This window comes from Daucus carota, chromosome 6 (assembly GCF_001625215.2).
Source record: "Daucus carota subsp. sativus chromosome 6, DH1 v3.0, whole genome shotgun sequence".
In the NCBI taxonomy this organism is placed as follows: Eukaryota; Viridiplantae; Streptophyta; class Magnoliopsida; order Apiales; family Apiaceae; genus Daucus; species Daucus carota.
Genome location: NC_030386.2, coordinates 28,979,446 through 28,996,387, shown reverse-complemented (window position 1 = coordinate 28,996,387; position 16,942 = coordinate 28,979,446). Strand labels below are relative to the sequence as shown.

Here is a 16,942-nt window from a genome sequence, read left to right as displayed (position 1 = left end):
AAGTTAGGAGTTATCATCAATTCCGAATAAAATGTAATATTGAGTAAAACAAGTAATTTTTTGGTTATAAAGAGGATCGTAATATGTAAATTTAACAGCTTTGTTTCTTATTATGCCACCTATTAAATTGACTTTTAAGCAAGATTTTTGGTTATCAGTATGATATCTTATAAAATATTATTTTTTAGAATTTTTTTGTCATCTCAAAGATCAGTATACATAAATACATAAATATATTAATATCAATTATTGATAGTAAGGAAAGTAATCATTGTTATCCCTCATCATGTATTTGTCGATGTTAATATTTGTATTTTTTAATTTCTGATAAACTACTTCATAATTCTTTAATTTATTATTTTTTTAAACAATTTTAATGAGAGCTCGCGAAGCGCGGGCATAATTCCCTAGTATAAAGAAAGGTTGATGTGTGTCAGACTGGAGGATTTGGCAGCTTATGATGTCCCTTTCTTTTTCTATGACATTCTCTCTCTCACACACTCACTTGTGCACACAAGTCACATAATCATTTATACACACAACTATATTGTGTGTATATAACTGTGTATGTAGCGCAAATGCATGTACTATTAGTCATCCCCGTTTCCAATGGTTGAAATCTTCCTGTTTCTGGTCATGTACTCTGTCTGTGTTTCCCATTTTTGAAGATTTTCATCTTCACTGTGTAGACTGTAGAGAGACATGTGATATGTTTGTTCATATTCCTCCATTTTTTTACCATTGCCCAAATCATACTGCTAATGCATTATTACGATGTTTAGAGCAACTCCAATGCGCTCCTCAAACAAGCTCTTAACTCTAAAATTTAGGAGGATATGAAAAATTAGAGCTCCAATGGGCTCCTAATAGCTCTTTAAAAATTTAAGAGCTTCCTCTCTCTCCTTTCTTTTAAAGAGCATCTAGGTGCTCCTAACTTATTTTCTTTGAATAAAATAATGACTTCCTTCTATTATTCACTTCTCTCTCCAACTTTTCTCCCAAATAATAATAAAATATGAGTTAAGAGCAACTATAGAGAGTAGCATTGGAGCTCACACATTATTCAATGTACTAACTCACTAGGAGCCACATTTTATATTATTGTTTAGGGAATGATTTAGGAGCACCATTGGAGATGCTCTTACTGTTTACGTTAGAAAAATATTTAAAGTAAAAAAAATTGATCTATAATTTTTCAGAAAATGATATGCATTAATTTTTAATTGGAGTGAACACAGGTATATTCATTAACAACATCAACTAACACATCCCACCTCAATTGTTATATCATGCAAAATTTTATTTCTAATTTTGTGCACATCCCACCTCAATTGTTATGTCGTGCAGTTATTCCATCAATTTGGAACAGGGAGCAATTTGTAATGGGTGTTTATTCATATTTATATTATATACTAGTTTTTCTTGCCCGCGCTCCGTGCACAGGTATATTGATATTGTAGTTGTTTTTAGTGGCGTTGTGAAATAATTTTTATGATTAAGAATATAAAATCAAACCATCAAATAATCTCAGATAAATGATAAAATAAAGTGTACGTTAAAGATGCTAGTATTACACGGTATCTAAGGAGTTTAGTTGTGCTCGATTAACCTGTTTGAGGCAGATGTTTGTGTGTTAACCATGTTCATTTGGCTACACTCTATGAGCTATTTTGCGTTTCGTCTGTAGTGAACGTGACAACTCATCTCCTTGATTCGTGGTTGATTAACTATATTATAAGGGGAGATAAATTTGAAGCAAAGCAAATGTTTACTTGAGGACACCTCAAAAGAATATACAATAAATCATGTAATTTACGCACTCGTGACTGGATGTACCATGGTTCCTTCCGTTTGGTTGTTATCGATTGCGGTGCTTCTCCTTTTCGCGGATATGTTTTTCTTCTTTTTTTTAGTTCATGAACATGATTTTAAATAAGAATAAATCATTATATTGATTGTATACTTTCAGTTCCTTTTTAGTTATCCATTTTAAATTATTAACAGTCAAATTAACTATTATTTTTATCAAAGATCAAAAATATATTTTTATTATCTTGAAAAGAAGAAAAATTTATTTTAAAATAGATTGTACATATTATATAATGATATAATTTTTTAATATTTATTCAATTATATAATACATAGAAATTCATTCAAGTTTTGATAAATTCAAAAGTAAAAAATGATCGGTTAAAAAAAGACGAAAAAAATATAATGTTGATTTATTTTCAAAATTTCTGCTTTAATTTATAGGCAGTCAGATAAGTACTACTATTTTTGTTATATCTACTACCGAGTAATCAGTTATCTCTTCACTTTATAAATAATCACAAGGGATGCATGCAATCAGCAAAGTACTTACGATTAGAGCTGGCCAGCCCAGCCGAGTGCCTAATTATGTTACATAAAACGAGCGAAAAGTTAAAAATAGGGTCAACAAAAATAATAAAAGAATGATCCTTCAACTTTCAACAAGGCAATAAGTAAAATATTGGAATCGGAAAAGAAAAGGAAAGGCTGTCCATCTCCTACGGAAACTCTGAAATCTGGACTTCCCGGTTCCCACCATATTTTACTTTCTTAGAGCATCTCCAACCATACAAACTCTTTAGCTAAAAAGTGAGTTGGTATCCCAAATATAAAAAATTTAGCCAACTTGCTCAAAAAATCATACTCCAACCATGTGAATCTGTTGTCTATAATTTTAGCCAACCTCCTATGGATGACTATATTTGTCGAACCTCTACAGGTCTGTAAGAGCATCTACAACGGTGTTGGCTATAATCGTTGGCTAAATAGGACCTGTAATACATTATGTAAAATTTGCTGAACCTGTAAGACATTTTGCTTCAATGGTACTGGCTATATTGGTTGGCTATAATTTAAAAATAGTATGTTATTAATATTTTAAATTGTTAAAATAGAATATATCAGTTCAATATGATAATAAATGATGTACAATCTTCCTACAGATTTTCTTACATACCTGTAGAGATTCGACAAATTTAGACATCCATAGGAGGTTGGCTAAATTTTTAGACAACAGGTGAGCATGGTTGGAGTTGAGTTTTTGAAACTGTTGGCTAAATTTTTTTATTTTAATTATGCCAACTCACCTTTTAGCTAAAAGTTTTAGATGGTTGGAGATGCTCTAAGAAATCTGTAAGATGATTGCACATCATTTATTACCATATTAAACTGATATATTCTATTTTAACGAACAAAAATATTAATAACATTCTATTTTTAAATTATAGCCAACCAATATAGCTAATACCATTGAAATATAATGTCTTACAGGTTCAGCAGATTTTACAAAATATCTTACAGATTCAATTTAACCAACGATTATAACCAACGTCGTTGGAGATGCTCTTCCTTCAGCGGAGGAAAGTTAACTCCCTTTTTCTTGCTGTTCGTTTCAAGGCCCAGATTCATTTCTCTACTTTCAAAAATACGTACAAGAAAAGTATTCGTGTAAAATCGTTAAAGTAACAAAATAATAGAGCACTAAGGCAAAGAAATTCAATTCAATGGAAGTCGATTACTATACTATCATAGAATGTAAATTTTGCGTATGAATGTGTAATCGTCTAAGGTTGTAAAAATCGGAAATCAGTCCATTTCGATTTGGTTCCGAAAAAATGAGTACTCAGAACTCGGGAAAGTACTCGGAATGCGTTATCGGATAACTAATCGGGTTTTTTTTTAATAAATTTTTTCTCTTATATATAGTTATATACTAATTAATAATAAAACTATCTAATAATATTAATATTTTCATAACACTTGAAATAATGAAGTCCAGATAAAAGTTAATTGTTTGATAGTGTTTGACATAATAAGAATTCACACGTTTTAATGATAAGACATGTATACTATCTAATTAATATCAGTACTTTGCAAAAAAAATCAAAACATATATAAATTTACGTTTAGTCTCTTTTGAAATAATTTTCAAATAAAATAATAAAAAAATGATAAGTCAAACTCGGATTTGACCTCAAGTACTCGGAGTCAAACCGAGTTTTGACCGATTTTTTAATAAATTGGTTTTGAACCCGATTACTCGGAACTCGAATCGGACGAAGAGTTAAAAACAAGTACTCAGAATGAGTATTCGGCTGACTCGGTGATTTTTTGGTAATTGGTACTCCCTCCGTCCCAGTCATTTGTATACAAATGGTTGGGATACGGAGACCAAGAAATTGTGTAAGAAATGAGTAAAGTTAGATGAAAAGTGGGTATAGTGGTGGGACCCATTTATATTTAATAATAGATTTCAGATAGTGGAGGAAAACAGTGGGTGTAACAGTGTTTATATTATTATAGAATGTAGTTGGTGTAATGATGTTTTATATTATAAAATTTTCTACTTTTAGAATGTATACAATTGGTTTCCGCAAAAAAAGAATGTATACAATTGGTGGAATGTCCCAAAAAAAAAATTGTATACAAGTAATGTTTATAGCTCAAGTTGATTTAAAATAATTTGACACGACGAGAGAGGGGAGGGGTAACATGAAAACTGTCTCGGTATATGAGAGAGAGAAAGGCAGCACCGATAGACGATATTTATATACACAATTACACAGTGTATATGAGTATTTTTCTTTTTAATATTCAAAATCATTTCAAAATCATGAGTGTCTCGCGAAAGAATTCAGGTAACGTGTATACTATAAGAAAATTATTGAAATATTTACATTTTAATATTTATTTTCAAATTTACGGTTTTATAAATATAACTAGTGCAATTCAAAATACAACTATTTTTCAATTTCTTAAAAAGTTGATTCGAAAATTGATTCACGTTGAGTGAGTTGCTCTATTGTTTTAACACATATTAATTTTAAAAATAATTTTGGAAAGAATAACATTGCATTAATATTTTAGATTCCAGAAATCGTAAACTTTAATATCATAAATAAAATTTGAAATTGGATTCTCAAAATTATTTTACAAGACTTTGTAATTGAAAAATTAATTTTTACCATGCCACGACATTCTATCAAATATTTATGGAATTTTCTGAAAAAACATTCAAAATACAAATTTTTATTTTTAAAAATACACTGCAACCTCGTTTTGCAACGCCCAAAAATCAATGATAAGTCAACTGTGTTTGTAACCGCACTTGCAATTTCGATCATATCTTTAAAAGTAAATTTAAAATATTAATATTTTTACAAATTTTATATATTATTTTACTATGAAATTTAATGGACTCAATGTTATGAGTCATGAATATTAATTTACGATCAGCTCTAGGACTCTTAATCCTAAAGTGTGATTTCGTGCCGACAATTCTATAGCTTTTTGTTTTTTGGTAAATAGTTAGATCGATTATATTCATCGACTAAAATTTTTATGTATAATTTTATATATTTAGAATAATAAATAATATTTGTTAATTGCATATAGAACTTTTGCTAAATTTTTATGTGGTCGATACATTTTAACCTAGTTTGGTTAAATATTATGTTAAAATAATTTTTTATAAGGTATACATGATTGATATATATATATATATATATATATATATATATATATATATATATATATATAGGGGAGGGTTCTGGTACAAACTTACAAACTTACAAACTTTTTTTGTTCAACGCATATATAACTTGAGTTCAACATGTTTTCAACATTTTTTGTTGAACATTGACTAAAATAGTGGTGGAGAAGTACATAAACCAATTTTTAAATGTAAGAACTAAGGTAAACATGTTATATAACTAATATTTATGTTTCTAGACCCTACCCAAACCCTAAAGGTATAGTTTAAACATATTTTTAGATATATTCAACACAATGATAATTAGTGTTCAACACCCGATGTTGAACCCCAGTTATAAATGTGTTGAAAACGCGATTTATTTATGCGTTATTTTTAAAAATTGTGATGTTTTTTGAAAAAATTTCAACATGGATATTTTATATAACTAAGGATTAACACGATAGGAGAATAAAAAAAAGTTTGTAAGTTTGTAACTTAAAAAAGTTTTTATTTGATCCTATCCCTATATATATATATATATATATATATATATATATATAGGCTCATGATCAAATAGAAACCACTCTTAAAATAAAAACTAGAAACCTGTTTCCCTACCACTATTTATGACTACAAGTATCACTAATTTACACAGCACTAATCACTGTTTTTATACACTATGTAAACAACGATTTTTATTATCAAAATTAAGAAAATCTACTTATCTAAACTATTGATAATCGATTATAAATGATCAATTTCATCCGTAGGAAGGTTCTTGGCGGTAGGAAGCCGCGAGAAAAGTTGTATTATGATGGTAAGTAGTCGTTAGTTTTGTAAGTTATGATTGAAAGTGTATGTGACTATTGGTGATGATAGACAATGGTGGCAAGTCATAAAAACGTCTGGTAATGGTGGTAAGAAGTCCATTATTACGATTTAGTTAAAGATGATGGTCATATACGTTGCATATATGTGTGTATATATTTATATTCGTGAGATATGCTATATATAAATTAGTGATATGTTATGTACAAATTAGTGATTTTTGTAGTTAATAATAGTGATAAAAAACTGTCCAGAAACTGGTTTTCAGTTTTTAGGCTAATTTAGTTTCTATTGGAGTAGGACTCTATATATATATATATATATATATATATATATATATATATATATATATATATATATATATATATATATATATATATATATATATATATATATATATATATATAGGGTCCTACTCCTGTACAAACTTCTTATTGTACAAACATACAAACTAGTGATTATGACAATAATATTTAGTGATTAGCAGTTTTTAGTCTCTAACAACTCCATCTCCACTTCCATCTTCACCAACCCCACCTCCACTTCCTTCAGCTCCGAATTCGCAGTCACCTCCGTCATCACCACATCCAGCTCCATGCCCGCCCGCCCCGCCCCCTCCATAACCACCACCTCCATCTCCATCTTCATTATTTTTATCACCACCAAATTCACCCCCACCTAGCTCCACCTTTGTCTCCACCTTCACCATCATCACCTCCAGCCTCACCTCCGTCGCCTGAAATCACAGCCCCATCATGTTGTAACTGTCACCCGGTTCTGTTCTGTACTCGATGTTTCACAAATTTCTAAAATGATAATCACTAATTTATACGGCACAAATCACTAATTTGCAAAGCGAAAATCACTAAAGTATATAGCAGAAAATCCCGAATTCTGCAGCAACTTTGTTCGTCGACGGGACTGAATGGAATAACACAGCTTTTGCTTCTGCCATTATCATGGCACCACCACCGTTGACACCTCATCACCAACATCACCACTGCCAAAACATAGCATCATCAAACATCAAAAGTACCGTAGCTTCATCACTAAACTATATCAATATGTGTGTATCTATCTCGATGGGAACAAAATCCAGTTGTAGCAAATTATATTAGTTTATAGCGTGGCAAGTTGAGAGAAAAACAGAGGTGAGAGAGACGAGAAGAGAGAGAAATCAGACCTGAGTAAAGAAAGAATGAATAAACTACTGTGTGTCAGAGTTATGTTATTTTTATATATGGTTTGTAGTTTGTATTTTAAAATTGGTTTGTATTTGAGCACTTCCCTATATATATATATATATATATATATATATATATATATATATATATATAGGCTCATGATCAAATAGAAACCACATTTAAAATAAAAACTAGAAACCAATACAAGTTAGTGATATTCGCAGTACAATTTAGTGATATTCTCTTTAGAATTTAGTGATCTGTGTTGCAAGAATTAGTGAAAACTTGCAGAACAGCCCAGAATCTCCATATATGTTTCAAAAACTGCTCAAATCTTCAGATCTGTTCACGTTTTCGATTCAGATGGTGGTGACGGTGGTGGAGATGGTGGAGGTGAAGGTGGAGATGGAGGAAGGATGATTGTAACGAAGGTGTGGGTGGCTTGAAGTAGGGGTTGGAGCATTGCCGGAATAGTGGCGGCTCCGCCGTGTTTTGAAGTTGAGCCGAGGTGGAGAAAGAAGTATGAACGGGGCTGAAGAAGGTTGAAGCATCGACCAAGATGGGGTTGGTGAAGATGGAGGTGGAGATTGTGTTGTTAGAGAAATAATGGAGGTGGAGATGGAGGGGGCGGGCGGCATAAAGGTGGTGGTGGTTATGGAGGAGGTGAGACGGAGGTGGTGGTAGTGGCGGATGTGGAGGTGGGGTTGGTGAAGATGGAGGTGGGGTTGGTGAAGATGGAGATGGAGATGGGGTTGTTTAAGAATTTAGTGGTATCTGTTTTAGGATTTAGTGATATTTCAGTTTGGTTTTTAGTTTCTAGACTAAAGAGGTTTCTATTGGAGTAAAACTCTATATATATATATATATATATATATATATATATATATAGGGTAACACTCCATAGCATACCCTCTTATATGGAGTTACGTAGCACACCATTATAAACATATACATAATATATATTCTATTATATTTTTTATGAAATATAATTGCAAATTTTGATTATTAAACCGAAAACGAAGTTATATAATTTTTTTTATTCCAAAGATCATCTAAAATTATGCAATATCTCAACATGATTCTATAACAGAATAATAATTATCCAGAATTATTCTGTTGTAGAATCAGTTTCGAAAATATACTTTTTTTAATCAAATTTTAAGTGTTAAATTAATTAAAATAGATATATTTTATAGTATTCTATATTAGAATCACGTTTTATATGTATTCTATAACAGAATTTATAATAAAATTGATAATTTATAGTGGCGCACTATGTAACTCCATATAAGGAGTCCCTCTCTGGAATGTTAGCCTATATATATATATATATATATATATATATATATATATATATATATATATAATATTTATCATAATAGTATTATCTAAAGTTTCTTTAGATTATATATAATACCATGTTCTGTATGGAAAATAGAAAAGAAATATGAAATTAATGAAATTAGATATTCTTTAGGATTTCAACCCGCTTGACCATCGACAACCCAATTTATCGTAAATTTATAACATGTTCGATTTTTTTTTATTTTTTTTTGTTATTATTGAATATTCAGAAGAGTCACTAAAGAAGATGGAGTGGGTGATTTGAGAAGTGAGGACACATACAAAGTGCAGAAAGATGCAGCTTTTTCCCCCACGGCCCACCATATCAAACCAAAAATTACCCACTACTCACACTAAGACTCCACTGCACTGAAAAACAATAAAAAGGAACTCGTGGGACAAAATCGAATTAATCATTGTTAACTTTCAAGATCAAATTAGGTTGTCAAATTATGCATGCACTGGTTATTGTCTTCCAATAACTTATCAAAGATATGGTGTGTTTTTGTTTGGTTGTGTTATGTGTGTAATAAAACACACTATCGTTTATATCTACAGGTCCGCCAACTTTCTGGTATGGGGATTATGTGCTCCTTTACCTTCTTGTCTTTCCACTGGATTTCAATCATCTACGTAACTAAAGGTTGCTTCGTAGGATCATCACTAACTTACCATTTCATTCTTAATTATAGTCTCACAGTATTGGGTATATGTACTACTATTGTACTGCTTCAGGCGAATGTAAATAAAATTATTGGTTGGAATGTTAATTAATGTCTTGGTATTATCTTCGTCTCATAACATTTTTCACTACCTACGGAAGCATGCATGTTTGTTTTCAGGTAAATAAAAGCGCTTGTTTTCAACTTAGCATAAAGGCACAGAGTACTTCAGCAACTTCATACGAATAGTTTTAGAAATTTAAAATCCGAACTGCCTAAAACTGAACCGATAAGGTACAAAGTACATTAGTGTACTTCATCAATAATCGATTAATCTTGTTTGAACGCAAGAACCTGGCCATTTGACTCACTTTTCAACCTAGTATATGTATAAAATTGTGTGCTCATGTCCTCTGACCGGAGGAGTTCCGGTGGAAGAAGCCCTGCACTTTTCAATAGTATCAGTAAATTGTTATGCTAGACTGAATTGCTGTTACCTTCGACCTATATTTCAAGTGGCATTCATGCCGTTGCGCATATCAAATTCACCCAGCAATCTTGAAGTTAAAGTCATCAACTTTGCAAAACCTATTCAATACATAAACATTATTTATTTATTTTGTTGGAGGCAAGGTAGGAATCGAGCACTTGCATATGGGCGGGCAGCGGAGACTCATCAAATGCTGAGGTGGGCTGTAGGCTGTAGCCCATGTAAAGAACCCTAAATTTTTCTGTAATCCCGTCCAAAAATAATAGACTTAGCCCAGCCCATAAACTTTTTTTTTAATGTAGACAAACACATAGACAACAATTCCCAGACTTGCAAAGAAAAATAATAACAAAGCATACAAAATCCTCACACAAACAACTACTCCCTCCCCAGTCCAATGGCTTGGACACGCAGGTTAAAAAAAATATAAATTAATATAAAAAGTTAAGAAAAATGAGTATAGGATTGGACTCATTGCCTCATTGATATTTAATATATAAAATAAAAATAGTTGGAAAAGAGTGGGATTAGTTTATTTTGAATCTTCTTCTCAATTCAAGTTATTTACTCTTACATTGAAAAGAAACCAGAGTTAGCAAGATACACTAATTGAGCTGATGACTAAATTTGTGCAATGTAATACCAAAGCCCAGTTCATTACGATCAATTTTCACAAATAAATTAGATATAAACCAATACACAACGATAAATTCCATACGTCTCTGGCATGATTCAAACACCCATGGGTATTTGCATCTTCTCAATATAAATTATATATATAAGAGCATCTCCAACCATCTAAAGCCTTTGACTAAAAAATGAGTTGACATACTTAAAATAAAAAGATTTAGCAGAACAGCTTCAAAAACTCAACTCCAACCATGATGAGCTGTTGTCTATAAATTTAGCCAACCTCCTATGGATGGCTAAATTTGTCGAACCTCTACAGGTCTGTAAGAAAATCTGTAGAAAGATTGTACATCATTTATTACCATATTGAACTGATATATTCTATTTTAATAATTTAAAATATTAATAACATACTATTTTTAAATTATAGCCAACCAATATAGCCAATACCATTGTAGCAAAATGTCTTACAGGTTCAGCAAATTTTACATAATGTATTACAGATCCAATTTAGCCAACGATTATAACCAACGCCGTTGGAGATGCTCTAAATATAACTCGGGCAAAGAATGGTATTCAGCCGTCAAATTGATAACTGTTAAAGTATAAGATCCATAAAAGGGGTCGTTTGGTTCACGCTTTCCTGGTATCAGGTATGGGTTTTGTTCATTCCAAACCCATACCTGGTGTTTGGTTGAAAATTTTCTTCCCTCAAACCCATTCCTTAAACCCACAAGGTATGAGATTTTCATACCCAAGGAGGGAGGTGGGTATGAAACATGGGTTTCAGGAATCAAACTCTTTTCCTTTTATTTTCATTACTATTTTTATCATTTCATGTAGATTATTAATACAAAATGAAATTAATGACTCAAAAGTATATATAAATATTAATTTAATAATATTTTAAATTAATTACAATTAATAACTCATAAATATTATAATTCAACCATATTCATTCCACCACTCAACCAAACACCTGATATCAGATATTATACCTCAAACCCATACCAGCTTAACCCGATTCCTCATTCCAACCTCATACCCCCTCTCCAACCAAACGACCCCTTAAAGTTTTAGAAGGTTTTCTACATGGTATTAGAGCGAGGTTTGGCGGGAGGTCTCAGGTTCGAGTCCCTACCACCCCCAATATTCTCATAATTTAAGATGAACACGAAGGCAAGTTATGCCCTAAAGATGGCGCCCGTGATCCACCCTTCAACTCAAATAATGGGATTTCGAGTGGGGGAGTGTTAAAGTATAAGATCCATAAAGGGGCCTCTTTAACATCTTAAAATTTTAGAAGGAATGGTTGTCTACGATAACGACCCGTGATTCAGCAAAGTAAATTTCATTGTCTATCCAAGTAGGCAAAGAAAGCAGGCCGTTTGTCTCTACTCAGATATTTAATATTTGATCACAGAAATAAATATGTGCGCGTGGCAATCCAAGTAACAATATTTCCAAACAATGGCGTTAGTGTTGGAATTACAAGTTCCCCCATTGTTGCTAATGGAAGTACTAGTTTAATGGAGTATCTCTTCCGTTCCGGCATGTTCACGCAAATAATGACATTTCCATGCAAATATTGACACGTCCCTCTCTATTTAAAGCACATAAACCTCCTTTTCTTCCCTGATTTTATACAACTATTTATCTAACTCGGTTTGGTATTATTGTTATACATATTATTCTTTACTAGAAATTAGGTGAATTCATTTTTAATATATTTAAAATAACTTTTCCGAACAACAATTTTTAACTAGTTTAAAAATTGCTTTTAATTCAAAAGTTATTTTTAGAAAAAAAGCTCATCCATGTTTTTGAAATAAACTATTTTTCAATTACGGAAAGTAACAACAAATTCATTATCAAGTATTATCAAAAATATTATTCTTTTATCTTTTAAAAATTAAAACTAAAAACATACTAATTAAAAAAATTATCAAGCATTTATGACTAAGCCCGTAAAGCATAATGTACCAATGTGGCCATTAACGTGATAGTCAACTTTTGGCCCTGGTACTTTCTGTTAATGACCGGATGTTTGACGAACCAAGCCGGCTTAGCTATAGTTTGTTGAATTCAGGAGATGATGATCATTTTGCTTGCGCTGAAAACAGATTAATAGAGTACAATATTCACTACCAAGTACCAACGATAAATGTCAGTGCTTACGCATCTCTTTTTTGGATCGTTACCTGATTATTATTCAGGAGACCGGTTCGAAGACGGAACAATTAAAATATTCCTCGGTACTGTGAATAATAATTAAAAAGTACAACCACATCTGAATACATGATTATTATACGTAGATATCACAGTCATTATTTTGTAGAAAATATTCTATAATTCAATTTAAATTCTGTTTAAGTTCAATTTTTGAATTAATCAAATTTATTTGTTGAAAAATAATAAAATTTAGTATAAATTTAACAGAAATTTATGATTAGATATTTGATATTCATGCCGATATTACTTGACATGCACATAAAATTCGTAGATATAAATTATTGAAGTTAAATTCAAATTCAATTCCAAGATCCGAATCCATGTACACAGATTAACATATATTCGTATATAATATTCATGTGGATACAATTTGACATGCACATAAAATCTGCAAAGATGTGCTAAAATTAAGAGTCAAGAAATCAGTCCTGTGTAATTCATCTCGATTGGGAAAAATGGTATCCGTCCTTGAAAGTTCCAGAGTCTCTCCTCCACCGAATACCAATGTCGAGAAATCTCTGCCCCTAACTTTCTTCGACTTGATATGGGTCCCTTTTCATCCTCTCTCTCGTGTCATCTTCTTCGATTTTCCTTGCTCTACCAACCACTTCATCGAAAACATAATCCCGAATCTCAAAATTTCATTGTCTAGTGCTCTCCAACACTTCTCTCCTCTGGCTGGAAATTTAATCAAACCCTCGAATCCTGATTCCGAAACCGATTTTCACATCCGTTATGCTGATGGCGACTCTGTTTCGGTAATATTTGCCGAGTGCACGGAGGATTTTAATCAATTTTGCGGATATCAAGTCCGCGCCGCGGATTTGTTACGTCCGCTTGTTCCTCAACTCCCGGGAGAGAGCCGTGTTGAGGTGTGTGGAGAAGAGTGTTTGGCATCTCCTTTGTTGGCTATTCAAGTCACTGTGTTTCCGAACCATGGTGTTTGTTTTGGATTCACAAACTCTCATGTTGTTGCTGATGGGAGTAGTATGTTTAGTTTCGTACAGGCATGGGCGTCTCTTGCTAAACAGGTTATGTTGAAAGAGGATGGTTCGAATTTTCAGGTCCCATTTTATGACAGGAGTTTAATTGAAGACCCTCTTGGATTAGGTGCAATAATTCAAAGGAATTTCAGGGGTTTGGCGACGGCTGAGCAAATGGAGCAAGTCGCTCCAGATCAATCGATAGGTGGCACGAAGGCTCGTGTCACATTTGTCCTGAAACAGGCTGATATTGAAGCTTTAAAAAGCTTGGTGATACAGAAACGTCCTGCATTGCCTTATGTTTCTTCGCTAACTGTGGTATCCGCGTATGTGTGGACTTGTATGGCGAAAACACGAGCAGCTGTTGTGAAAGGCTCGGAACAGGAGCCTCTCAACTTTGCGATCGCGTATGATTGTCGTGCTCGTTTGGATCCGCCCCTGCCCGCCTCTTACTTTGGGAATTGCATATTGGCTTCTGTTACAGTGGAGAAGAAGGAGGTACTGGCTGGAGAAGAAGGCCTTTTTACTGCTGCTGAATTGCTTGGAAACTCACTTTCTGCAAAGATTAACAACAAGGATGGAGTCTGGAAAGGTGCTAGTGGCCTTCATGATGAGTTTGCAGGAGTAACGAGAGGCGAATGGTTCCTAGGAATTGCTGGTTCACCGAAGTTGGATTATTACAACGCTATCGATTTTGGTTGGGGCAAGCCGAGAAAATTCGAGTTTGTTTCGGAGCCGTTTTCTATTTCAAGGTGCAAAGATTCGAAAGTCGACTTGGAACTTGGGTTCATCATGCCTAAGAATGAGGTGGATGTCTTCTCTACGATTTTTGCTCAGGGATTGGAAGTCTCAACTTGAAAGTTTCTGAATTGCACGCTTGCAACACCTGCTGATTGGATAATAGGTTAGCTAGCGACCTGTTAAATTATCGTGTTGTAGAAAAGCGACTTGCACTCGTTTTGATTATGCGTTGTTTAAGTACTTCTTGCCCTCACATATGTTTATGTCGACCCATCATGCGATTTTTGCTAATGATACAATAATTTAGTTTGCTAATAATACAATATCTAAAGCATCAAATTCATACAGGAACAAATAGTATTTTGTTTTTAGATAGTATTTGTTTCCTCCCAACTTCTCTCTTGCCTATTTGTGGTGTTCGAAGAGAATGTGCGTCTATCTTTCCATGTATTTAATGGTCTTGTGTCGTTGGGTTATCATCTACTGATAAGATTCTATGATATTATTTTGTATCCATTTCTCCCCTCCCAACCTTCCCTCCGTTTCGTATATGAATTTTTAAGGATTAGCCATCCTTGTTTTCTGCGTAAGCTACCATCTTGGTGGGCTATAAAATAGGTATAGAGCTTAGCTGAGTTTTAAGATTTTCGAGGGATATGTGTCATGCTCTCAAATTGTTTTTAACTGATGACTAGGTTCTTTACAATTCATACTTGGCTTGAGACTACAAGGTGATGACATTATAGTCCACAAGTTGATGACACTACAGACATCAACTTGGGCCGAAGGGGTTCCTACGACAGGTCGATGGGTTCTTACGAGTTACGACACGTTGTTTGTTTGGAAGCGAGATCCAGTGAAGAGTGGATAAATGACGTGGTTAAATAATCCCGTAGGCTGTAATGGAGTAGTAGCCCCTTTAGGAGATGTTATGCCAATTTGTAGGCTGGCCAGCTTTAAATCTCTAGGTGCACCGTAAAGTTGTATCCTACAGTATCATGGCCTTGGGGATGTTAAAGTTGTGGGGGTCATTTCTTTAATAATATTTCACTTATTTAATTGAAAGTATATTTTTATTTTTGTTATTCACGGTTTTTAAATTGAAACCGATCCAATGGTTTGGTTGCAATTCTAATTTTAAATTTTAAAAAATGAAGGTTTACGGTTTTATCGTAAAATCGTATCGATTTGAATCGTGCTCTTCATTATTGATAATTCTTGGACATTTCACCAAGCATTCAAATTTACATAATCTGGGGTTAGGGAATTCTTTGATGATCACGAAACACTCATTAACTTCACATTATAACAAATTATCTACACATTATTATTGGGTCTTGGCCTTCTATTAGTTGAGTTGTTCGATTGCTTATATTCAAGATAATATTTTTATTTTTAGGATGCAGTATTTCATTTTACAATCTTTCCTTAATACAAGGGGTACCAATTTTGTGATCCTTATATTGCCGATCACATTTTTGGACATTTTTGGAGAGCATCTCACTCGGCCGTGATTAAGTTCGTACGAATCAGTCATTATTTATTTAATTTAGACATATCAATTAGTCAATTACTATAAACAAAATTTAATTCCATTATTAATTTTAAATTTTGTTTTAGTTTTTTCCTTAAAGAAAATTTTGTATTAGTTTATTCAACAAAAGTTAAATTATTTATATTAATTTAGCTATTGATAAATGATTTAGGCCTTGTTTGGGAATTAGCTGTTAGCTGTTAGCGGATTGAATTAGATGTTTTGACTAGCTGATTTAAATAGATGTTTTGACTAGCGGATTGAATTAGCCGTTTCTTGTAAAACTGTTTGGTAAATAGCTGTTTGATGAGTTTTTTGTGACACATACCAAAACCACTAATCCAAAAAGCTCCTCAAACTAGCTTTTTGAAAACTAGCTTTTTGAGCCCAAACCTCTATTTCAATCCGCTAACTACCAAACCCTAACATTAGCGGATTGAAATGATCAAACCTCTAAAACACCCCAAACCTCTAATTTTACCTCAAACCTCTAATTTCCAAACACCCCCTTAGTTGATATAAATTTTAAAAGTGACCAAATAATTTTGAAAACAACAAGTAATCTGATTTATTTGAATAAAATATAAATGAGTTAAAGATTTTTTAAGCTACTCCCTCCGTCCCACCAGATTCTTTACAGTTTCCTTTTTGGGATGTCCCATCCAATTCTTTACATTTCAAAATTTACCAAAAATAGTAAATAGGTCCTACCACTTCCCAACTTTTTCTTCCTTTTCACACTACTTCTACACCCTTTTCACACTACTTTCACTCCACTATCTCTCTTTTATACATTAAAATTGATGGGTCC

The 16,942-nt window shown here is 32.7% G+C and overlaps 1 protein-coding gene across 1 annotated transcript; it reads left to right on the top strand.

Moving 5' to 3' along the window:
* Window positions 1-13,236: 13,236 nt before the first annotated feature.
* On the top strand, window positions 13,237-15,665 carry LOC108224949 (phenolic glucoside malonyltransferase 1). The gene is made up of 2 exons (XM_017399719.2): window positions 13,237-14,760; window positions 15,293-15,665. Exon 1 carries the CDS (start codon window positions 13,329-13,331, stop codon window positions 14,712-14,714), a length of 1,386 nt encoding a protein of 461 aa, XP_017255208.1. The 5' UTR covers window positions 13,237-13,328; the 3' UTR covers window positions 14,715-14,760; window positions 15,293-15,665.
* The last annotated feature ends 1,277 nt before the right edge of the window (window positions 15,666-16,942 follow it).